The 26,696-nt window shown below is 35.7% G+C and overlaps 1 protein-coding gene across 8 annotated transcripts in view; it reads left to right on the top strand.

The window, feature by feature from the left end:
- LOC108632242 (pyroglutamylated RFamide peptide receptor) overlaps positions 1-26,696 on the top strand; it is a 59,470-nt gene that overhangs the window by 7,383 nt on the left and 25,391 nt on the right. For 7 of the 8 annotated variants that reach the window (XM_026819516.1, XM_018036677.2, XM_018036678.2 and 4 more), the window contains exons 2-3: positions 6,299-6,639; positions 8,385-8,515. In XM_026819516.1, the coding sequence (XP_026675317.1) occupies positions 6,507-6,639; positions 8,385-8,515 (264 nt within the window). In that variant the 5' untranslated portion in view covers positions 6,299-6,506. Of the gene's footprint in view, positions 1-5,587; positions 5,690-6,298; positions 6,640-8,384; positions 8,516-26,696 lie in introns of those variants that run through there. The other variant, XM_026819515.1, reaches the window with a different exon arrangement.

Below are 26,696 nucleotides of genomic sequence, written 5' to 3' on the forward strand. Positions count from 1 at the left end.
GTTTCACAGTGCAGTCATTTTGACTGCTTTTGGGCAATATAGGTATATACTAAGTTTCAGTCTTTCTAGTGTTAAGGCTGTAGTTTCTGTGTAAAATCAGGTTCTACCTTCAGCCTTGCCTATTTAATACTCACTTTTTGCTTAGAACATAATCTCCGCTTGAAGGCTGTCAGATGTCACAAGATACTTGACCAGCAACTTTTTCAATTTTTATACGCATCATGAATTCGTGACGTTCATCACTTAATTTATTGCTGGACGGGATACTTTGTACCCTTGTAAGGATGAGTAATCTCTCTTACAAATACAGTCTTATATTTAAATAACAAAATATACATCATTCTTATGTAACAGTCAAAGGTTACAAAATGTATAATAGCAATTCTTAAATCATAGTATTTATCTAGTCCTGCATTCTGTCGATAGATTCTTTAACACAAGTCTACTGATATCATTAAATCCGAATCATTAAACTACATAGAAAAATATATTATATACATGCATGTTCGATTTATAGTCAATCACATAAAATATTCATTCATTTTACATACAACTTACATACAATCAACTTACATACAACTTTTTCTTCCAATTCAATTAAGTATAATCTCGCACTTTCATAAAATACAATATATGTCGAATTTTTATTTTACTATCTTAAATCGGGGAAAACAAGAAAGCCTCAGTTTAGAGACTGATCGTTGGCGTATTTCTCCTGGGAGGCTTGATTCCTCTTCACAGTTGATCCCTTAGTGCCCAGAGAAACAGATTCTCCGCAAGGATGATATATTCGTGACGACGTTGCGGAGACGTTAACAGGATTCAGTTGTTGGACGTTTGTTCCGTCGTCCAAACTAGGAGAATGAGGGCGAGACTTTTCGTTTGACCTCGGAGTTCGATTTTGACTCCCTTTGATTTCCATGTTAAACTGGCTATTCTCTTTCATAGGTTTTAAACGCGTTTCGACGGAGAACAATTGTAATTGTAAATTTCGATTTTGATAGAACGTTCTGTGGAAATATCGTTGAATAGGTTCAACAGTTTTTCCCGTGTCTATTAACAACGATCTAAAATTAGGTGGCAGCTAACTAGGCTCGTTTTTAACGAACGTTTTAGGATACGAAAATCCACTGACCGAAACGTATAAAGAAAGTTTGACGAAAACTCCATCAAACTTCGTTTTGGTAATTACGCGCGGTATGATTTTCCGGCAGGAAGTTCTATATACCATTCCCTTTATTATTACGCAAGAATTCTTGCCTCAACCTTCCCGGAGCTGGGCTACGGCCCGCGTTTCTAAAGCGCCGCCTGATTTATGGGTTCACGTTTCTAATTGCGGAAATTACGACCAGCTCGCGATTTATTATCGATGGAAACTAGACGTGGACTATAACCGTGACGATCGTTACACAAAAACTGTGGGCCATTAATGAAATTGATTACGGGATAATAAAGTCTGGGCGTGTCTTCAAAAGTTCGTTTTATGTGTTGTCACAATTAAGAACTGGTACATACGTTAAAATCTACGATAAAACAAGTACTTATTTTTTATGTTATTTTCGATTCTTAATCTGTAGAATAAAAATATATTTATTTATTTATTTATTTATTTCATTCACGGGTTACGAGAATCTTCATACAAAATTTAATACGAATACCAACGAGCAGTAAAAACATAGTTAGTTTAAATTGGTCCTAAGTAGTACAAGTTTAGTGACACGTAGAGTGTTAAATATTTGCGGTGGTGTTTATGAACACGTTGAAATTTGTCACAGTTTCATTTTTCAAATGTAATTACGACGTAAATTGACTTAGCAGTAAAACGGCATTATGGATACACCGTGGCTCATTAGGATTCTTATGCAAAGTTCGTGGAAGCGTCATTTTTCATTCGTGATGGGCATACAAGATTACAAATCGTTAATCAATCCGTCTAATGAAATTGTAAAAATTAGTTGGCTTTAACGCGGACTAGCTTTACAAAAATTGGCGAACCCCGATTATACGCGAATAAGACGATCAATCGAATGCTCATAGAACCAATTGAGGTAATTAGATTTTGAATACTGCGGCATTCACTGTTCAGAATAAAATCGATTTAATGAGATTCAAACAGAAGCTCGTCGTTAATTCAATATTTCATTACAGATTGCTGCTAATTAGAGTAAAACTTCCCAGTTTGATTGCCGGCTAATTTATAATAATCGATTTTGTATTAACGAATTTATCATTTCGTTCAGAACAGTATTAGGAAAGAGCATTAATCTGCCAAAGCCAGGAGTGTACATGAAATTTATTTTCCCTGTAACGCGTCAGGAATTACAGGTAGGATTCTTTCGGGACGAAAAGCACGAAACGTGTACGCGATTAATACGCGAGTTCCCTAAGCTTATTACCGAACGGTTCCCACACCTTGTATTCACTAGCACGCAGTACGTAAAGCTAAATCTTGTAATTTACGTTGTTTGACTTGATTTCATACCGGGAAGTTCATTATATATTTTTAATTAACGGAGTTCTGCTTGATTTCACTTACGAAGTGAATCCGTAAAATAGAGTGATAGCAAAAAGAGGAATTATTACGAAATGCTCATTCGGCTATTGTTTTGTTAATTAAAATGCCTCGCGAAAGGGTATTCGCGAATTAAACGGAGAAAAGGAAACGATTAAGCTCGCCAGCACTTCGGTTGTTTTTACTGTATCCAAAGTTATGTATCAGCGCGTGGAAGGTCACCCGTTTGTTTCAAAATCCATTAGAGGTACCTCGCTTCGGAGTCAAGAAAACTGATAAGATAATAAGCATTAAATTTTTCCAAGCGCGACGAGAATTCCGCGAACGAATCCGAATGTGTATGTATAAACGCGAGCGCCAGTAGCGTGCCCGCTCCGTTTCGCGGTGAGGATGCTTTTTTTATGGTTATCGAAAATAGTAGCGGGTAAACCGTTTCTTTTTATGTAATTAACCTGGATTCGAACCGGGCTTGCACAGTTTCATCTCTCTGAGCGCATCCTATCTTCCTGTGTGAACGATGAATTTTTAATGGCAACAATGTTACGCATTCATTTCGGGCAAGCCCTCGTTATAAAAAGTGAGACGCGATTGAAATTCAAAGCGATTTGACTCCGTGAGATGAATATGAAAATACATGCATGGACAGTAGAATTCGTTTTAATACAGCTTCACTATGACACGTGGTACAGGAAAAATACATTAGGCTAAAACTGATTTATAATGTTCCTAGAGACATGGAGTCTCACATGAAGGAATATAGCAATTATTATCGATTGCGAGAGCAGTTAATGCGGTTTTATTAAAAATTCGATTTACACTGGCAATTATTTTGGATTCAAAACCTTTGTTTCAATGGTCTTGTTGTTACTCGAGAACATTTTCGAAAGCATCTTGCTTACTGCGACTTGTTTTCACTCTAATTTCACAGGAAATTAGTGTACTTTTATTTAAACACATTGGGTGTTTTCTAATTTTGCTAATCAGGAAATGTAACGCTTCGTTCTTTCGACCCTATTTTTTTTTAATTAGAGTAAGGTAGTTGCTCTTTGTGCAGCAAGGAAATTCTCTTCAAGCTGTATATTTAAGAAGCCTTTTATGCAGAAATGAATTCATTGAAGTAAATGGGTACTATTGAAGATGAATCAGCGTAAATTCTCGTCTTTATTCATTATTTCTGTTAAAGGACTTTGATACACATTTCAGATTCAAGACGTTCAGGATTTATTAAAATGAGAAACTATATTAGATCTCTCATTGTTTTCACATGGTTAATTGAAAGGTTCGAGGAATAAGCCCGAATTAATATTAAACGCGGAACAAGTCAGTCGGTCTCAATGAGAATCCGTATATTTATTCCACCAATTCCCTTTAAGTTCATCCATGGAGAAGAGAGTTTACGCTCGCGATGAGAATTGATACAATCTGTCTCGAGTGCGTCAAACGCTCGCTTCCACTCGCGTGGTCACGTAGGGTCAATCGAGCTTTATTTCGGTATACAGGAATCCTGTTTATTAATGAATCCTCCTCCACTGCTTCTCTCTGTGCAAGATGGACCAATTAGAATTAGCACGTTTGATATTTACAACAGAATTGTGGAACATGAAGTAGATTATTTATCTAATAATATAATAATGATGATTGGATTCTTCCCTCAAAGCCTAATACTTTATTAATTTTTAGCTCGAACTATTAGAAAAGGATAATTAAAATCTTTAAGAACTTTGTTTTTCTATTTGAATATTTGGAATTATGTATAATATTAAGAAATTAATCAAATATTGATTTAAGATTAGATTATACTGTTTTAGTAGTATTATTTGAGAAATGTTTAGAAAGTTAGTTTTTAGGAAATCACTCTGTGGGTGCTATTTTTTGTAATGACCTTAATCGCCTTTCCTGATCTACCGGTTCGTCACGTTTCCTTTTATCGATTCACCACGATGATCGATGCGATCGACAAGACGGAGCTAAGTTCCATTAAGCTTTTATTCCATGTGGCTCCCTGCAATACTAAATACCAAGTACTTGTAGTACTCAATTTTCGACTAAGTAACTCATAATGAGACTTAATTAGTTACTCTTAGGAATATAGGAGGACTCGAAAACACTTCGAATGCATGAAGTAGTATTTTGCTATAATTAATTTAAGATTAAGAAATATTGATTGTCATCTTCGGATTGGAACCGTCAAGAACGTTTACAAGATTAATTGCTTTCCTGTGTGCATGAGGTTTTGCTCAGTTCCACGGGAAACAATGTTGCATGCTCATCGCAGTACCTCATTGTATTAGCTTTAATAAATGAAGCACCTGATCAATGTTAATGACGATAAGAGTAAAATATGATTCTGCTGATAGCAGCAAATGAATTAGGACAACTTGGTTCGCAAGTTTTTATTCTGTGAATGCAATCTCCACTTTTTACCGTGGTTAAGACTTTAATGTCCCACGAGATAAGAGCATTATGGGTCAAACAAATTTTTATTATACTTAATGCCTGCAAATTTTATTCCCTCTTCAAATAATCGAGAATTTTATTAAGTTTTTAAGATCTTGCCATATTTATGTCACTTTTAATGTTGAATATCAATTGATCCGTCCGTGGAACGATGCTCTTCGGAAACGACTCCTCGCCTGGAAATTGAATTCCCGAAACGAAGATAAAAAGTGTTTCTATTGGCAATCGTATTTAATGAGCCATGCGACCGAGGTCACGGTTGTGTAAAGCGAGAGACGCGTTTCGATTCTCGACGATTTTAACGTGTAAGCAAAAATACTCGTCGCGTTTCAATAGCTGCGGGTAAGCCTTGAAAACAGGATCTCTCGTTCAGCGGGGCTCCTTTTTAAACGTAGCTGGGGGAAACGAAAAACGCGTCTAGAATGAATGGTCTCGTCCTTTTCCCAGCTGAGAGACGCACGACACAGTCTTAAATCGAATGGCTCTTCAACCCTCTTCCCTATCTGTACGTTTTCAAAAATTTACGGAACCGCGTCGCATGAATTTTCGTAGAACACGCGTTCTCGTAATATAGTTTCACCGCATAAATAAACTCGGTAATATCAACGTCAGAATTTCGCTTTTCAGGAGTATATAAATTTTCTTTGCGGCGGATCAGAATTTCCCGCGAGAGGAGCTGTTTCAAAGGGACTGACTTCGAGTTTATGTAAACAAGAAAGAGTGAGAGACTTTCATTTTTTACTATTTTTTCTCAAAGATCTTCGATCAGGCTTCCCCATTTAGTTTTAAGGATACAGTGGACGCTCGTTCCGAGGAGGAACTGTTCGATAATTGTTTCGAATACCTCGCGTAACGATGCTCGTAGGCATTGTTTCCAAATCGAATCTCATGGTCGGGGAGCACGTGGGAAGCAATTTTAGTTCAAATGAATTATATACACCGGTCGCTATTATACTCTGAAATTACGCCCGGTCTACGTGTGTGTATTTAAGAGGAAGCTGATTGTGGCATTCGTAGCCTTTAAACCGAATACAGAGCTTACGTTGAACCAGTTGAAGTCCCTTTTAACCATCCAATTGCTTGCTCACTCGGTCGACTGTGTATACGCCTGGCTCAATTCGCTTTCGCGAAAGTTTCACTCTTTTGACGATAGAAAATCTGGGACGGTTCTTCCATCAGTCACTTAGTGAACAATCGACGATGAACACTGCAACTCGAACTTCGGCCATTCTTTACTATTCATCTTTTATCTCATTCGCCTAACTTTTTTAACCGAGTACACAACATGAACACAGCAAAAGTAATTTACTTTTTCTCTATTTTTATCAGGACCGGCATTGTTCGCGGCATTTAAGGAATCTTCGTTTGAGGAAGAAATCGAGGAAAATTGATTGGTTGTGGTGGCAAATGGTGCCAATTACGGTGGTTAGGAGTGTTTGACAAAGAGTGTTCACGAGATGAGAAAGGTGCTGGTGGTCGGTGCTGGTCGAGTGGCCATGGTCTCTAAACTGTCGTTGCTTAGAAGGTAATCGCAGCCATGTCGAACAAGACTAATGCGACGGACGAGTTCCTCGACTACGACATCAACGAGTCGTTCAGCCGCTTCGACTGGGCGGAACTGGCACCGGTGCTCGTCGTCTATTCCCTCACGTTCTGCCTTGGATTAATCGGTGAGTGAACGATTTATCTTTCTGTAAGAATTACTTAGGAATTATCTATTATCCTTTCATTTAAAGATAGACTGACTTTTTGTATAATAAGAGGGAGATTGAGAGAAAGAAATCAGTCACAGAAATAAGAGTGGGATAGAAATTCTGATTGGGGAAATGTCAGTATTATAATGGGTAGCATATTGAAAAATAATTACATTCTTCTTACTTTTTTATGAGCAAATTCGTTTAAGGTTGTATGAGCCAAAAGTTTAACACACGTAATAAAATTGATATTTAAAGAAATAAACTTTTAGAAAAAATGATAATTACAGAGGGCTGAGGTTTATAAAATTATTTGACCTATTTTTCTCAGTCATAAGGAATTTTTAATGCATAATTTTTAATATTCTAATTCATAGTTTTGTCCTTCGATTAAGATTGTATGAGTTATGAGATCTATGCCAAAAGTTTAAGAAATTTGATAAGAAGCTTTATTCAATATTTGAAACAATAAACTTTTAGGAAAAATGATATTTACAGAGAAGTAAGTTTTATAATGAACCACGCGTGTTTGACCTGTTTCTTCAAGTCACAGGGAGTTTCTAACGTATCATTTTTAAAGTTCTACAATTCTTACTTTTCTATTGTGTAAAGTCCTACAAGTCTTACAATTCTTACTTTTGTTTACTTTTCATTGTATGTCTTAAGTAATATCGAAGTTAATATTATTTCGACTTCTAAATATTCTTAAAACACGTATGGACGATTATAAAAAAATACAAAATTCTATCATTGTTACATTTATATTTTTCATGAATGAAATAAAAGTTTCCTTATTCAACATAAGAACTCTTAATATAATCTTAATATCCCCGCAGCATTACTAAAATTTTGTACAATGTTCTATTAATGTTACATTTAATAACTGTTAAGATTTCAATGCTTTGTCATTGTTTTTATGTATCTTATCATTGAGTGAACGATCTAAGTATCTCTCTATAAGAATTACTCAGGCATTATCTATTATTCTTTTACTTGCAGAATGACTTCTTATATAATAAAAGAAAGCTTGAGGAAAAGAAATCAGTCACAGAGAAATAAAAATAAGATAGAAACTTTGATTAAGAGAAATCATCAGCATCGTAATAAATAGAATATTGAAAAATAATAACGTTGCTGTTCTTTTGCGAGCGAATTGTGGTAGATATTCTCTTATCATGAACGCATATCTAGTTGCATTGAATGGTTGGAAAAATTTATTCGGGACGACACGCGGTGACTAACGTTATCATGAGCTCCTTCCGTTCTGTCACTTTTATCAACGCGAGATTTGATAATTCCAGCGACAGTGTTACGTTATGCAAAGAATTTCATACTGCACTCGAATAGCAGCCATTTGAAATAGAAGTATTTGAATTAATTCTATTTTTTCTTATCGAACTACACGTGGTGTAATTTTTCATTAACTGTCATTTTATCTATACAGTTATTGATAAGAACTATCCTATTATTATTATCGGTTTTAAAAAAAATAGTTCGGAATTATTTCTTTAGTTTAAACTTTGCAGTATGAATAATTATTCGAATGTTTGTCAATTTGTTGAATGAACTTGGCATTAGATTTTATATTTACTGCCACTGCCTTATTGAAGGAAAATTCGATTGAAAATTGTGAAGCTGAGGACGTATTACTTATGAACTTTTAATGGGAAACTGATAGAAAAAGTGGATGAACGTATTTTTTAATAGAATTTTATTTGCAGGAAACGTCGTCATTATCGGTTCGACTCTGTGCCCGAGATTGAGACCCTTACCGGCGACACCGACGAACGTATTCCTCGGTGGCTTGGCAACGGCTGATCTTTTGCTCATACTCTTCTGCATTCCCGTCAAGGTGAGTCAGCATGCACCAATTATCATTTAATTTCGGTACGAATAATAGAAAATCGCATGGAATCATAGAAATGTTTCATACAATGATGTGATGTTACATCTGTTACTACGGTACAGTGAATACAATTTGAGATATGATTATTAACGCAGTTCAGTGATTATACTGTAAATCCAGAATCAAACTGGGAATTAACGTTAACCACGTTGAAATCGATTGTTTAATAATCTTCAAAGCGCGCGGATCAGTATACCACACGTATTCCCGTTGAATAATTAAAATGCAACATACAACAGCGTGCGGTAGGCGACAAATCTCTGGCTTTCGAATATCGTGCGTATAAATTTATTCCACGAGATCCAATCTCACAAAGTATAATTCGTGGTTTCATTAACTCGTAAGCTATTGCAATTTCTAAATTTCTCGTCGTCCGGTGTTCCTTCAGTCGCGATCGATCGTCTCTTTTTCGATCCCCGGTATTAGCTCGTGTAACTTGTTCATGATCGACTATTTCGCAGTCGCGTCTCGTTTATCGAAACAACACTGGCTCTCCCTTATACTTAGACGTTGTCGCCCGTCAGCCTGTCAGATCGCGAGCTTTCGTTACCTTCTCAAGTATGGATAACAATTTTCTATCCGAAGGGCAAACTGACCCCAGGCTATAAGTTTTCTTGACATTTTAGATATGTACATATATCATATTGTTTTACTCATTTATTACGTAGATGTACATATGTATGTATATGGATAAATATTTATTGTTATATTTAATTCTTTATTATTAAGTTTATATTATGTACAATTTTAATCTAATTCTGGCCTTATCTCTAAACCAAATGTGTATGTGATTCAAAGTAATGTAGACATTCTGATTGTTTTAACATTAGAGTTGAATTTGTTATTCTTCCGTCAGAATTTCTGACATTGTTTGCCACTATTGGTTCGTATTTGTTTTGCTTCGATTTCGTCCGATCCCGCGTCCGATTCAAGGATTTTGAAAAAGTGCCCCGATTGCGTTGGTGTAGTTGGTATGAAAAGTGTTCGCTTCTGTAAGGAATCGATAGAAACCGAGACACGTTGTCTGGTAAGGACAGGGCGCTGTAAGTCAGTGTCAAAACGGCGGCGCCGCGACGTTCTGGCCTGAATGAAAATAAGATCGGATTGTGCCAAGTTCTAAAATTATATATCCGAGAAAACGATCCGATGCACAGTTGTCCTCTACAGTCATACCAGGCCAATTTCTTTTATAATCAAACTCAGAATCATTTATTTTTTACAAACACATAGACACAATGTAGACAAACTGTTATTTTAACATAATTCCAAATAAAATCAGATTATGCTCTGTTTTGTACAAAATTTAAATGTTACTTAAATTTGATCTAATCAAACTAAAGCAATCAGTGATCTTGCTTAATATGCTTGCTAAAGATAATTCCTCTGAAGAAAATTTTGGGGAAGTAGTTAGCCACTTCTTGGAGCGCGTATACCAATTTTGTTCGCCGAGATAAAAGTATCCCTTGGCGATATTCCTGGTGGCTCAAGGGTGGGAAATACATTGTCGAGGGATAGATCGAGGGGTGACTTGGAAAAGATAGTTGTCTTTTGACGACCTTATTGCTTTATGCGTGGTCACATTTTAAGGATGTATTGGCTATACAATCAATCCCAAAAGTTTATGTACCTTAGAAAAACGCATTTCCTATAATTAAAAAGAAATCAGACGTCGGAAGAACAATGCTAATAATAAATAGCTACGTGCTAAAAAGTATAGAAGGAAATATCTAATTAAGTATTAACGCTGACGAAAAATTTTTTTTGTTGTTTATTATTAGCAATGTTCTTCCAACGTCTGATTTCTTTTTAAAAAATGCGTTTCTAAAGTGCATAAACTTTTGGGATTGACTGTATAGCCAATACATCCTTAATTCAAGTCAGGGCATTTAATCGATGACAGTTTCGCTGACACTTTTACTATCCACATTGCGGTTCAAATAAGGTGAAATTTAATTCTTCATCAATTTAATTTCATCTTGAAGACTATCTAGAAATTCAGGTGACTTTACGAAAATTTCTGAAAGATTTCCTGTTCGAATCTCCTTTCATTTTAATAAAAATACTTCGAAGGTTTGCATATTCTGAAATGTACAACGTTTATTCTAAATGGGAAAATTTAATCTGTTTAAACAGTTGGTTAATGAAATTTTAATATGACATATTGCTTGATGACATTCAAAGCAAACCAATCCATTAGTTCTGAAGCTGGACGTCAGAAAGGTTTCAGCGCATTTCGTTCCAGTCACTTAGTCAATTTACATTTGCCAAATGCTTGTTTATTTATGCGTGTCCGCGCATTTGAAACTTTCTCCGCCGGATGGAACCCGAATAACTCTCTACTCTCGTTAGTCTCTTTAATCATGATTTATCGTTTCGAAACGGGGCCGCGGTTTCCTCGAGGCATCCCCGGGGCGGAATATTAAAAAAATGCAGGACAAACTTTCGTAAATGGGATTCCTGCGTTCTGCTCAAGGGTACACATTCGGGGTACCGTCAAAAGGATCCTCCCTATGTTGCACTATCCCCTACATTCCTCTTATATTACGCGTATTTATTAAAAAATTCATGCACATTTTTGCTTATGGCCTTTCGCTTTCATGTACATAGCTTATATTTTTATTAGTATTTGATTTTACCTATTTTGCCAGTGATAATTTGATCAGGCAGGACAATACTGTCTGATTTTTAAAGTCAATTTACATTTTACTCTCGTCCACTCGAAAATACGATTCAGAAATTTTCCAATAATTACAAGTTACGATAAGGGCGTCTGGGTTACTCTAGCTCGATCACCATTACCCATCGCGATGATGCTGGCCTGTGAACACACACATACGTATATACGTAACCCGATTTATCTCGTGTTACTCGTTGGCGTAAGAAAAAGGGGAAAGCCGAGGAATAAAACGAGCGACAACATGGTCACCGGCTAGATTTATTCCTTACGGCGGAAGAAAATTTCCCTACCCCTCGGCCAGCTACTATTTCCTTCGCGTAAACCATATAATATCTCGGGTGTTGGATGCGCGCAGGATCGAATGATAAACAGCCGGTGACCTGTCCGTGAGAAATCCTGTTTGGTATTCGATAACAGAAAAAGAAATAGAGCGAACTTCTCGAAATACTCCAATTTCGAGTTCCTACGAATAACATTAACACAGAACCGAGTTTCCACGCGACGAAGAAGAGTATCGGAATTTAAAAAACAGGTTCTTAGTACTTTCACGCATTAATATTAAACAGGCAATATTTCGTTTCAATCAGAGACCGTCACAAAGTGCATCTCCGTTAATGACTCGAGTATGTGATACGATATTTATTGCCATTATGTACTTGAAAATTTAATTAATGCTCATGCTCGATGTGACATGAGAGCTTTTGGGGACGGAGTTTAAAATTTTGATTAGCCTCGGTGCATATGTCGCGCATTCGTCGATCCCCAAACTGTTACAGTCGCATCCCAGTGCATGATATATACTCGTTTACGTTCATTTACAAGGTAATTTTAGCCTATCTATGGAACTATCCTTAACCTCGTTTTAGTCGACTGCTTTTCATAGAAATTATTACGCCTCGCGGTAGCCCTGTTTCGGTTGTAAAACAGACCATAATTTCTCTGAATAGAGCCGAATCTGTGCACGAATCCACTGAATAAAACGCGTCGAAGTTCCAAACAGCTCCTATAATCAATTACTTATTGAAGACTTAACGACTTAATTAGAAAATCCTGCGATCTTTCGGTATTTTTTTTTAGTGCACTTTCGTTGGATCTTTAATAGATTAATGGATGAACAGGGTATTGTTTGAAGAGATAAAGCGATCAGGAAGGGTTTAAGTGTGTTAAACAATTTCCAGCTTGTTTATCCAGTTATCACGGCACAAATCCTGTTTAAACTTTGCTTAAACTTTGACGGAATAATAATTGCCCGTTTTTCGTAATAAAATTACATGTATGTATACCTAATAGGTAACAGATCCTCTTTCGAGGAATATTGGATATTTTCGAAAGACAAACAGACGTCACGTACCACTTATGCGAGCTAGAACGCGTCAATTAATTAAATTAAACTCTTGGAAACTTGAACATGCATACATTACGCCCACGTCGTACAACTTTTATTCTCGAACCTGTTCCCTGACTTGTATACTACATAATCCAAGAACGCGGTAGTAATAATTTTCACGGATTATCTGCTATGTAAAAATTATTTTCTATTATAAAATTACATATGTAAAAGAGGCAAGAGCCAATAGTTATTAGCTAATAGCGAGAGCAAGTTATGGTAAACAAGTATTAAGTATGAAACCTTATAATGTAATAAATATTGGCTAGGCAAGGATAGAAAGATATGTAATATATGTGAGAAAGGGCGGGGAACGTTGAAACACTGTTTGGAGGATTGCGTCGTTTTAGCGAGAGGGGAATGTGCTGTTAAGTAAATATTAGGAGGGAAATGGGAGAAAGGTGTGGTAATCTGGTTAAAAATTCTGGATAAGAAATTAAAAAAGGCAGAAGAGCAAAGATCATGAAAATATATTTGATCAGGTTAAATGTGATTGTATACCAAAAAAAGATAGTGTTTTGATTAATAATATTAAGTGTAAACCTAGTCCTATTCTTGGGACGATAAGACTAGAATAAAACATTATTATTATTATTATTATTATTAAAATTACGTATGTTAAGTTTACAGAAATATTTTATATCAGACTGCGATATAAATATCTGTAAAATATGATTGATTTGCATATTTATAAGACGAACGGTACATATATCACGAAAAGAAATATAGAAATGTAAAGAAGTGCAACTAATCTTCTTTTTCCCGAAGTATGACGTCTACAAATGGCATTCGATGGTAGAATACGCGCAGGCTGATGCCGCGTATTGAATATTTCAGCCGGTGATAAACGGTTGCATTAAAATTCAGGAGAATAAATGGAAGCGTCCGAGATTCGCTTGCATGACAGCTTTTTGCGATTTCTGTTCATTTTATCGACCTTTCGCCTATTTTAAACGGTGATCCGAATCTCGTAGGAGCAACAGGTACGCGCCGGTGAAGTAATTTGCTAGGTAGCACATCGTCATCTATCATTTTATTGCAAAATTATGAGGTAATATAAATAATAGATCCCGTTCGGCGTGTTTACTACCTTTCATGCTGGATTTATGGAAAGGGGACTACAGATTTAAACATCGCAATTTTCAAATAAACTAAAAATTGAATAAGAATTTGATTGGCAACTATATAAAGCACGTTCGAATTTTTTAAGTACATTTGAAAAGTTTAGAATCTACAGAAATAATCTAGAAAATATGAATATTGCCTTTGGAAAAAGACTATTTTTCGATGATGATTTCAGAGCGAAATCACGTCACGGATAAAAAATAAGTCAATCTGCTCAAAATACTTTTCAAAAAAGTTCGAAAATTTTTACTAGCCGTGAACTGATAAGCAGACTGCGGATTCTAGAATGTTTTAGGAACTCTTCAGAAAATGTAAAGAATAAATTTAATATTCAAGAATGTGTACATGAATGTACACATTACTACAATTGTATTTTGCACAAAAATCCGCAATCTATTGATAAGCAGAATAGCTTTAAAATCTAAAATTGTTTCAAAACGACAAAAAGAGTTTAAGCTTAATATTGTTATTTTCAGAAGCTTAGCTTTTTTCATGATGCTATTCTCGATTAAAAATATAATTTGAGATTCGAGTCGGCCATGAATGAACACATAGTTGCGTACAGATGCATTCAGTGAATGAGCGTGTGTTTATACATTGACCTGTACTACTTACTCGCTTACGCGAATAATGAACTTTCACTGTTATTCGTTGGGCTTCCTATTCAATTACGCTGCACAATTCTTAGTTACAACCCCCCTGTTCCGGGTTTCTCCGATTCATTTTATCCAATCGCTTTCCCGTTTTCTACCCAATCCGATTACGGGGAACGGAGCGGTGTTTCGCGCTTCTCTCGCGCACAAACGTGGATGTACGAATTATTTTTATTCCCACACCGGCATTAAAAGTTTTCGACCGTTCGAACTCCGGAGAGAGCTCCGTGCATCTAACAGAAGCGTCTCTCTCTCATTGATTTGCGGAGCGGAATGGAAATAAAGGGAAAAGTTAATGCGCCGAATATAAAAGTTACGCGAAAATATTCGATTAGCGGTCAGTTGTTCCCTCGGACGGGTAAGCTTGTTCGCCATGGGTCTTTGCGATCGATTCATTTTTTTTTTAACGCATATTTATTTTAACCCTAGACGTATTTTAACTCTGGATTGTCGGAGCCTGTCGATTTGACTCATTTACGATTTTATTGCTATATATATATATATATATAAGATTATAAATATAAAATTGTAACATAAACTAACATAATTATACATGAATACAAAAGAAACAGAAGATTATCTTTCTTTAAAGTGAAATAATTATTTGTCGAATCCTCCCACGGATTCTTAGAACAGCAGAGATTGTAAAAAGTTCGAAGGAAACTTTGTCGCATAAAATTAGTTTTATGAAGGTCGTATCCTGTTTGGCAACCCGATCAGTAGAATACTTTTTTCTCCCCCACCCCCACGAGGGTGTCCTGATGACTTTTCGTAACGAGGACTCTATTGTTGAGGCTGGATTAAAAAGGCTAAACGTTGCTCGTAAAGCAAGCTGCCCGTGCGTCTTGGCATCCGTTTTTGGCACTTGGCACGGTGACAACCGTTTGAAAAACTCGCGGAAGTTTTTTGTCCCCTCCGCGTGAAGATCGCTTGTTACGCGCCTTGCGTGGCATCTAAAATAAAATTGTTATTTTTACGAAATCCTCGCGTTTCGCCTGTACAAACAATGGGATTGTATGTATGCGTACCACGCGGATCTCGTTTCTCTGTCAAAACGGCGGGATCGTGAAAGCGTGCTGCCGTCCCGCTTCGTGGAAACACGACATTAATCTTCCCTTGTCATCGATTATTGTCGATTCTGGACAAAAAATATAAGTGTGATTTTTTGAGTCCGAGGTCGAACATCCAATTTAATGGAATATATTTAATCACAGGACTGAGGGTATCAATGGCCGTATATATTTAGCATTTCGGAGGGCTTTTATCTATTTAGATCGTTGTTCGGAGATTGCGTCGGCGTGAAAAGAAACGCGGCGGACGGGAAGCTAGAAACAAAAAGCAGCGTTAAATGTGACGTGGAAATAAGGCAATCACTAGGCTGGAACCAGATAAAACGGCAATAAACTCGTGGACGATCGATACCGTCGGAAGCAGCCGGTGTAACCGGAAATTCTGTCGTTTGTCTTGCGTTGACACCCTCAGTGTTGACCCAACTGGGCTGGCGACTAAACAATTACCGATGCCGATTAATGTTGGTCGAATCAATTTTTCTCCTAGTTTCATTTGAATTCAGTTTATTTGTGAGAAAGTGATGTATCAACGTGTATCAGATTTCTAGTTAATCATATTTATTGTACGCTATAATTATCAAATAGATATCTAAAAAATATGTATACATATATATATAAATAAATAGTTTTATTAATAAATAGAAGTACATAGTCTTATTAATTAAAGTAGGGAAGAAGGAAGAAATAAATAGTTCAATAAAAATAATAAAATTAATATAACAATAGTTTTATTAATAAAACTATTTATTTCTTTTAGCTATAAGAATAGAATTAGATATAAAATCGAGTATAGTGTCAACATATTTGTGTTAGGTGACGAGATTCATTGTCGTTAATCTGCCAGTACCAAACCTCGAGATATTTCCTCGAAAGCGTTAGTTGGCTATTATAGGATCGTGAGATCGTTGTGGGTAGCGAAAGGGTTAATAATCCTGTCATGAATTTAATAACAAGCTCGTTCCTTCGGTGCAACTTGTTTGATCCGCGCTGGTTTATACTACTTAACTGTGGCGTACCTGCGAGGCATTTTCAAGTCGCTCGTCCTACACGAAGTTCCCAAGGAGTTGCTATTCAAGTTCATGATTTATTAAGCTATTCCTTCACGATTATTATACTGTTTCGCAAGTCACTGTATCCCAAGTTCTGAGTTCGCGTGTCTCACTTGCGAATACTTCCTCTATGAATTATTTAACGTGCATTAATTGTTTAATTTTTTCCTTTAAATTCACACCGACGCTAGTCTCATTCTCACTCCTTTCCCTTAAGTATATTCCCTTGTTATAAAACCGCATCGAACTTTGGTTTTTAAAACTTTATTTCGTAGTTTTAAGAACTCGTTCCAATTATCCGGCTCGCAACTTTTCCAGCGTGTTCCCTTGCCACAGCAAAGTATGTTATTTTTTTTTTGGAACGCGTTACTTGTATTTCCCATGCCGTTGTTCGTAACTTCGAATCCAATTTATATTTTATTCAACTCCTTGTGCGTTTTTCACCGCATCCCGTGTACGTAGCGTTTGTAACGAGAACCGTATTTTTGTTTGCACGAAATGCGTGTCGTGGAAAGCCTGCGTACATGCGAGATTGAATGTTTTCATGTAAAGATTATATTCATTCAAGTTCTCACGATCGTGTTTTAACGATGCTTATTTACGCTTTTACATCGGTTGTCTATTAGTCTATTTTTTAAAAAACTGTATACAGTGGATCAATTAATTTATAACGAATACAAATTTGTAAACAAGATCATTTTCTTCTTCCGAATCCTACTTTTTTCTGGTACATCTGTGTCTTAAGAATGAATAGGAAACTCATTTATGTGAATCGATTATAATTAATAACAAGAACAATAAGTATATGTTTAAAATGTGACGTGGAAATAAGGCAATCACTAGGCTGGAACCAGATAAAACGGCAATAAACTCGTGGACGATCGATACCGTCGGAAGCAGCCGGTGTAACCGGAAATTCTGTCGTTTGTCTTGCGTTGACACCCTCAGTGTTGACCCAACTGGGCTGGCGACTAAACAATTACCGATGCCGATTAATGTTGGTCGAATCAATTTTTCTCCTAGTTTCATTTGAATTCAGTTTATTTGTGAGAAAGTGATGTATCAACGTGTATCAGATTTCTAGTTAATCATATTTATTGTACGCTATAATTATCAAATAGATATCTAAAAAATATGTATACATATATATATAAATAAATAGTTTTATTAATAAATAGAAGTACATAGTCTTATTAATTAAAGTAGGGAAGAAGGAAGAAATAAATAGTTCAATAAAAATAATAAAATTAATATAACAATAGTTTTATTAATAAAACTATTTATTTCTTTTAGCTATAAGAATAGAATTAGATATAAAATCGAGTATAGTGTCAACATATTTGTGTTAGGTGACGAGATTCATTGTCGTTAATCTGCCAGTACCAAACCTCGAGATATTTCCTCGAAAGCGTTAGTTGGCTATTATAGGATCGTGAGATCGTTGTGGGTAGCGAAAGGGTTAATAATCCTGTCATGAATTTAATAACAAGCTCGTTCCTTCGGTGCAACTTGTTTGATCCGCGCTGGTTTATACTACTTAACTGTGGCGTACCTGCGAGGCATTTTCAAGTCGCTCGTCCTACACGAAGTTCCCAAGGAGTTGCTATTCAAGTTCATGATTTATTAAGCTATTCCTTCACGATTATTATACTGTTTCGCAAGTCACTGTATCCCAAGTTCTGAGTTCGCGTGTCTCACTTGCGAATACTTCCTCTATGAATTATTTAACGTGCATTAATTGTTTAATTTTTTCCTTTAAATTCACACCGACGCTAGTCTCATTCTCACTCCTTTCCCTTAAGTATATTCCCTTGTTATAAAACCGCATCGAACTTTGGTTTTTAAAACTTTATTTCGTAGTTTTAAGAACTCGTTCCAATTATCCGGCTCGCAACTTTTCCAGCGTGTTCCCTTGCCACAGCAAAGTATGTTATTTTTTTTTTGGAACGCGTTACTTGTATTTCCCATGCCGTTGTTCGTAACTTCGAATCCAATTTATATTTTATTCAACTCCTTGTGCGTTTTTCACCGCATCCCGTGTACGTAGCGTTTGTAACGAGAACCGTATTTTTGTTTGCACGAAATGCGTGTCGTGGAAAGCCTGCGTACATGCGAGATTGAATGTTTTCATGTAAAGATTATATTCATTCAAGTTCTCACGATCGTGTTTTAACGATGCTTATTTACGCTTTTACATCGGTTGTCTATTAGTCTATTTTTTAAAAAACTGTATACAGTGGATCAATTAATTTATAACGAATACAAATTTGTAAACAAGATCATTTTCTTCTTCCGAATCCTACTTTTTTCTGGTACATCTGTGTCTTAAGAATGAATAGGAAACTCATTTATGTGAATCGATTATAATTAATAACAAGAACAATAAGTATATATTTGTATAAATTTCTATATATCTATGTACGTAATATTAAAATTATAGAATATTTGTCAGATTTTTTATATTTATAATTTGAACATATAAAACATACGAAATTATATTAATACTTAATAAACGATTTGACAGATGATGATACGTGATAGAAGAAACATAATTCTGACTGTTTAAATATTCTTTTGGAATTAATTATTTTTCTCATTAAAGGAAATTCTATATTATTTCTAAATTAACAGTTTTCTGAATTTGAATTAATTCTTAATTCAAATCTTGAGGTAACTAGGCATTTTTCGCAGTTTCGTCGCCGATTGTACCTCCACTTTCCTAACAAGCAGAGAGCGTATTTTGCTCGCAAAGTACGTAACAACGGACAATTTGTCTCGCGGGGGCAGCTAGTGTTCGGGTAAAAATACCGTCGCGATTACATTTTTTCCTCGTTGCCTGTTTCCATTTTTCTTCAAGTGGTAAATGCCCAACGACGAGAATAAAACGTTAAATGGAAGACTATGTACAGCGGCAAGGAAATGTTTTACACTTAAAATTGGTCTGACTCAGTACTTCAGCCTTAGTGCATAGAAATGAATTAAAAAAATATAGAATTCTAGTTTGTCAATATTTAAATTATTATTTTCTATTTATTGTAGTTCCTTGCTGTAGTAGTGCTAATTTATTCATTAAAGGTTTTCTGAGTTAAAAATACTGAGTTGAGTCCAAAAATAAATTCGAACAGAAAACTGAAATTCTACAGTAAAATAAAGTCATAACGACTGTGATCAATCGTTTATTTCATTTTCATCAAAAATGAAAAACAAATGATAAAATTGTTCGACTGTGAAATCGTTATTTCTGTGCCACATTTTTGTTTTGTGGGACGTTTCGCAGTAAATAAAACCAGATATGGTTTAACAATATCCCGTTAACAATCTACGGGCGACGACATGACGGACGGAACGTATTAGAGCTTCATTGGGGAACAATTGTCTGGTAATTCGTTGCGATGCATCACGCATGGCGCGACGTCGCGCGTCGGCGTGTGCACTGACGGTGCGCGTGGAAAATTCGAACGTGACGCTATTTTTCCCTCTCGGTTGATCGATCCCGGAACCGTTTCCCCGGATAGAATGATGGAGCACGAAGAAACCGCGCCAAGAATATTGGGATTGGTGGATTTCGTGTCAAGGACGAACTCTTAGTTAAATATGTCGACTTTATCTAAACAAGAGATCGTATTGTTCTTCACTCTTCTCATTCTTTATTTCTTATTCTCTAAACAGAGAGATTTTCTAGAAAATCTATATTAAATTTTATTGAAGGAATATTCACCAGAAATACTTGGAACTCTGAGTTCTGTTCTAATGATTTCAAACCATCTCGAGTATGAAGACTTGCTTTAGCTTTCGAATCTCGTCCGCAATTTTAGATTCCGTCGTCACGTCATAAGGTTTGATTGCGAAGGAAGCGGATACCCTTTGGGAGATCCCCAAGGGTGATACCAAGCTGTGACAAACGCTGACCGCTAATAAAATGATAATAACGCCGAGGTATTACGCGAGACAGCGAACCGTTCGAGGATTTCGAATAATATTCAAATGAAGAAATCATGTAAATCGAGGATGCAAGATTATTTTAGTTGCAATGCAGAAGGTCTTTATTATTTCAGTCAGAGGAGACTCGGACTACTGAATAATTCACGGAATTTGTGAATTTAGTAAATTGTTTATTTTTGTAAGTCAAATATGGATAGGGAAATTTTCCAATTTCATTCTGACTCCTCCAATAATCGCTTTTAGGATGTGTGCTATAATAGTTTCAACCCTTCTGAAACAAAATATTACGTAGGAATCAAAACATGAATGGACGAACATTTTTAGGGACGTCACCCATGAGATTGTATGGCTTTGATCTTCTTAGCAACGTCCCTATAGAAACTCTTCCACAGGGACTCATGAGATTTCACGCAAAAGGGTCACCGGATATTTTGATGAGCATCCATTCGTATTTCGTCCGAAGGAAAATAGAGAACGATGGTGCTTGTCCCTCTGCAGGGACTATAGTTGCTCCTTGGTAGACATAGGTCGGTGCGTGAAGAAATTACATGGGGACCGGTTGTTGGGATTAGATCTACGTAACTTTATTACACCTGGCCTTTGCAAGTTACACCTATTCAATTATTTCATTTATCAATTATTTATTATTTGTTTCATTGTCAGTACACTTATCTGAATTTAATTGTTACTTTCTGAGAATCTATGAATCTATGAAAGGTATGTTCTTTAGTGGAGTATCGGTTGCATTGTACGTATATGTAGGAATCGAGAATAGATTAATTATACAGCAGTTCATCTTAGTTTTTTTTACCTGTATTATAAACATTGAATTTTATTAATGTAAAGTACTATTTAATTAATATTTAAATTAAGTATTGAGGTTAAACTAAGTACTCATATACTTGGTTAAACTTTATATGTATATGGAAAACACTAACAACAAAATTCCAAAACAATATATATTGTTGTTATTGCTCCCAAGTAAATAAATATATGTTTATTTATTTATTTGGGAAAAAATAACTATAATAATATTATAATTAATGACGAGAACAATAAATAAATATATGTATACATATTTCTATAAATTTCTGTTTTTATTAATATTATATATGTATATATTTATTGGGGAACAATAACAATAACGAGTCTGTGCATATATATATTTTTGTTATTGTTGCTACAATACAATAATCTGGAATGGATGGTATTAAAGACAGAACCGGTGGATTTGAGATCGTGGACCAACGGCTTATTGTCAATATGTGTAGTAGCTCGTTTCTTAAAATGCAAACTCGGCTTCCATCGGTGATCACGCAGATTCTTATTTGACCTGAGGCAGTAACGATAGCGGAGAAATAGTTTCCACGTTATGGGGTACCGAAACGCGGATGTTATCTCTTTGTCCGCTGGCCCGGTGAGCAGCAAACAGAGGAGATAGAGCGCAGTACAATTTCATGAAATTTTTATTAAATCCTTTACCGCCTGGTTGCATCGTTTCCTTCTTTCGGAGCGTCTTGAAATTCTGGCGGGAGGAAAATACAAATGTCTCTGTTCTGCAGCAGATTTATTTTTATCACCGGCGATTCGTTTTTTTTTCTTCCCCGGGAATCTTAATATCGCATTAGCCGCACAAGGGATGGTTATTACGCCGAGATCTATCTTGGGAACGATCTCTTAATTTTAATCCTAAGGTGATTTAGTTTCTACCGTCGTCGTCGCCGAGGTAGCCTCGCGTTCTTAAAGAGGATGTTAGACTCGAGCGTTGTTGCCCATTGAAAATAGAAATAGCATTCATTTTATTCGAAGTCTCGCACTATTGTCCTGTTTTCGGTTTTCATAAAAGTTTCATTTTTCTTCAAACGAATATGAAACTCCTTGGATCCTTGTTCAACTTTTTAAAAAACACACTGTTTCTTGTAATGATGTATTGTATATAAATTCTTCGTTTTTATATACTGATTAGCGTTTAATTAAATATCTATTACTTCATAAAAACTTGATTTGTATATTATTTGTATATTTATATATTGTCTATTAATGAGACAACTTTGAAGCCGCCTCGCATTGAGCGGAAGCACGTGCTCAAGTGCATAGAATCGCTCTTGAAACTTAGAACGAGTCTCTATCATAAGTGGCCTAATTTATGAGGAGAAACCATCGACTCCGTAATGAAACTCTTGGAATACCAAACATTATCTCATTGACTTTATCGAATTATACGCGCGTAAAAAAAGGGAATTCAAACAGATCCATTTAATCACAGGATAGGTTTAAATCCCCAGCGAGTCGAATCGATTTTTTGGAAATCGTTAACAAGAGAAACTCGAATCTGGTAAAAAGCTTCAATTTTCATAGTAATTTTTCACCGGGCTGATCAACGAGCGGTCATCGCGTCACGCCGTTATCTAGTTCACCGGTAAGCTAAAAAGCATCGGCGAACAGTTAATTTACGACCTGGACCGTTCGGGTCGATTCTCGGACGTAATATTTCACGTAAAGCGATACCATCGGACAGATTCAACCGCGGTATTCCTTGCTTGAAAATCTGTTAACCAAACAACCATTCGCCTTAATCTCGCGATAAATCATATAAAATATTTTCGCGGACATTATCAAAGTTCAAAGGTTGGAGTCTAAAATTCATGCTCGAATCGTTTTAATTAATACAGTTTATGGCTACAGGGACGGGCGGAATTAATTAATACGAAGTCGTGAAACATAAATGCTTGCCTCGCCTCGGGTTTGTTAAAATCGTAGTTACAGAAGTTTATCGCAAGTAGCCGCGACGCGATGGGTTACCATGCCTTTATAAACGACATCACGGGGCACTTTGGAAACATTTACGAGTTTTCCATGGGATTACGAGAATCCCTATTAAGAAGTTAGAGCGCAATTGTGCATCCGCTGTAAACGCGTACATGTAAGCGGAGTTGTAACAACTTTGAAATACATCGCCTTTATTTCTTAACGTTTCGAATTCAAACTACGTAGAATTTTTAATTAAATTGATTCATGGATAACGATTAAAAAAATTGTACAGTAAATCTGTTAATTTTGATCTACGTCACAATTTCTATTAGCTGATTTTCCTATTATTTTAAAATACGAGAGAGAAGTACATATTTTCCAATTTTTCCAATTGTAAAATTCGTTTTCCAATTTTTTTGGTCTCTGAGATAAAACCACCCTTGTTTGTATAAGATAGAAAATGATAGAATAATAAGTGAGTAGAAATTGTGAAATTTTGTATACATTTGGAAGGCAAGACGATTGGCATATAAGCAATCATGCGTGATCAGTATTGAAGAAAAATCGACGGGTTTACAGGAAATAGAAATAAACTGAAGGATAAAGGGGGACCTGAATCCGGGCAATCTGGTATCAAACTCCGGCAAGGGTAGTAAAACCAGAGGATAGCATCTGAACTGCAATTGGTTGCAAGCCAGGCTTGTGAGGAATAGAGGTAGCCGGGTTGTAAAAGATCTCGCAGATTTGCCTTTCGTTGATAGTAACCCCATCTGAAAATTCGAGTCACGGTTTAATCCCCGGGAACGAGCGCGCCACGTTCTGAGGGAAACGTGACGATTTCACGGGCAACAGACCACGGTGATTCGCAATTTGTAAAATGCTCAGCCGCCGTTTAGTCTAGGTCATAAGAAATTCGTCACTTCGTTAAATCAAATTGCCGGGCTACTGATCTTATCGTTCTACTTTCTAAAGAACGGTTCTGCGAAGACGGTAGTTCTCACTGTTTTCTGGGAACACTCTTACGGCTCATTTAATTTGCTAGCTCATTTCAATTCTATACTGTTGTAGTAACACTGTATTTTATTTATAGAATATCGCTGAAATAATTTTATACATTTCTTTTTAGTGATATTGTCCTTGATTCAAAATAGATAGAGGCGATTCCAAAATTCTAAGAAATTGGAGTAAAATACAGTGGCTCGGAAAAGTATTGACACACATTTCAAAACGATTTTTATCTCGGTGTCTACAGGCATATAATTTACTTAGATCTACAAACGGTATGTTTCAAATTTTTGTTGGAGCGCTCATTATAATTTTTTGCTCATTACGTAGTAAACTGAGCTTTTTACGATCCCACAAAAAATTATGTTCTTTGGTTGAATATTAAAAGGGTTATTCCGTTTTAAAAAGTGTGCCAATAATTTTTTAAGACATTATTTTTTATTTTAATTTCCTGGAATTTTATTATATAAGTCTTATGGAATCTGTGTCTGTTTTGAGTCAATATGAATGTAAACTCTGCACGTGTCACGTACAGTAAAGTGCTGCCAACATTAATAAATAAACAATCAAATAAATAAATAAATATTTTCCATGAGATTATTTTAAATCCTATTTTTCTCATAATTTTATATATTTTTAATTGTCCTACGATCTTGACAATTACGAAACTTAATTTCTTCCCACTACTATCGTTCAGCTATTAAATCCTCCTTAAGTTTTTATCAGAATTACATAAACGAATAATCCGATTACGACATTAAGAGTATCGCGTGGTTGTTTGTCCTCAATAATTCAGCTTCTTTCCAAGTTTGCTGAAACCTCACGGCCATGCAATTTGCTACTGATGCGATCGGATCCCTCTAAGTTTATCAAGCAAGTTTCAACCGAGAAAAAGTCGCTCATAATAAGCTAAAAAGCCGGGGAGAAATTATTAGTTGCGAGTTGTTTTAAAATTATTAATGTCTTTTTAGTCGCCCCTACTTGTGCAAAATTCTCGACATCTTTAAATAGGAAAATTTACTTCGAGCCAATCTTTTATATTGGGTTATCTCAAATACAATTAATGGTAAAAGTACAGGCCTTAATTACAGTACAATTTTTCTCATCAATTTAGTTTTTATGTAGATTATTTTTGGCTAATTTCGGTAAAGATCGATAGATTCCAATAAATATTTAATGTCATCGGTTGATGTAATCGTATTTGATAACGATGTTTCCCGCTTTATGATTAATCTAATGAAACGTGGGGACCATTTAATGGAGTGTATAATAATGGTAGTGGCTGGTGTTGTATAGCCGTTCTCTAATTGTTTCATTATGCGTTTCTCGTGGTTAATTATTCCGTAGGGTAGGCCGAAAACGACGGTCTGTACTGCAGTCATTAATATTCATAAATGCAGTTATTCTCCGCAGTTTTTCGTCGACTCTTGATAAAACCTTCGCGAGAAACGCAGGTCCTATAAGGCTGCCACTTTTTAGTAATTTTACTTAGTGTCCAATTATTTAAATGTACAACACGATATCAAAAATACCAAACATTATCTCATTGATTTTGTCGAATTAGAAATAAAAACAGAATGATTCAAACAGATCACTTAATGTAATCATGGGACAGGATTAAATGAAGGGAAATCTCCAGATAGTCAACTTGATTTTTTGAGAACTCATGTATCAATTTTTTAATCAATTTCTAAACTGTTTACTTAACTTTTTAACAATCTATAAAATCGTCATGGTATTAAATAGAGACGTCACGTTTCTGTATTTTATTTAAATGTACTAATCTACTTTTAAACTTCTCTTCTCCAAACAGAAGGTAGTAGGTAACGAGTAGGAGAAATTTTCATTCCGTGACTAGAATCTCGAATTCCAACACGATTGCTTCTGGCTGATCAATGGTCTCGCGTTGCGTTTATTTATTCACCTGTACACCGCGGGCCCGTATTATTCGCCGGTTCCCCATCTGGCCTGGGACTCGGTTATACGGAAGTGGAAAACCAAACTCCCTCGCACGTGGAGCGAATTTCATGAACAAACGCGTTCAACACAAGGATAGAAGGATGTTCGTCATCGATTTCTCGCTGCGAGCTATTTAATTAACCGATGATAACGAGATAGAACAACGATCTCGCGTGACAGGCGAGAAGTTCATTACGAATTGCGTTAAAATACCAAGCATTTTTTTAATCAACTGTATTTCCTTTGAATTAAAATCTTGCTTAAGTTTCAAATATTTTGCTTTATGTATAAAAATCAGGTACAGTGTTAAAATAATTATATTATACTTTATATAGAATTAAACCAGACTTCGGATTTTATACCTTTATAACAAAATTCAGTAAGCAGAAAATTATATAAGAGAAAAGTGCATAAAATATCTAATAATTAAAGCACGTTCTTACTAAATATCATTTCTTCATATTTTAGAAATTTCATTTAGCATAGAAATCCTGAGTCTAGTCATAATA

Source organism: Ceratina calcarata, unplaced genomic scaffold (genome assembly GCF_001652005.2).
Source record: "Ceratina calcarata isolate Rehan_Ccalc_2016 unplaced genomic scaffold, ASM165200v1 scaffold153, whole genome shotgun sequence".
In the NCBI taxonomy this organism is placed as follows: Eukaryota; Metazoa; Arthropoda; class Insecta; order Hymenoptera; family Apidae; genus Ceratina; species Ceratina calcarata.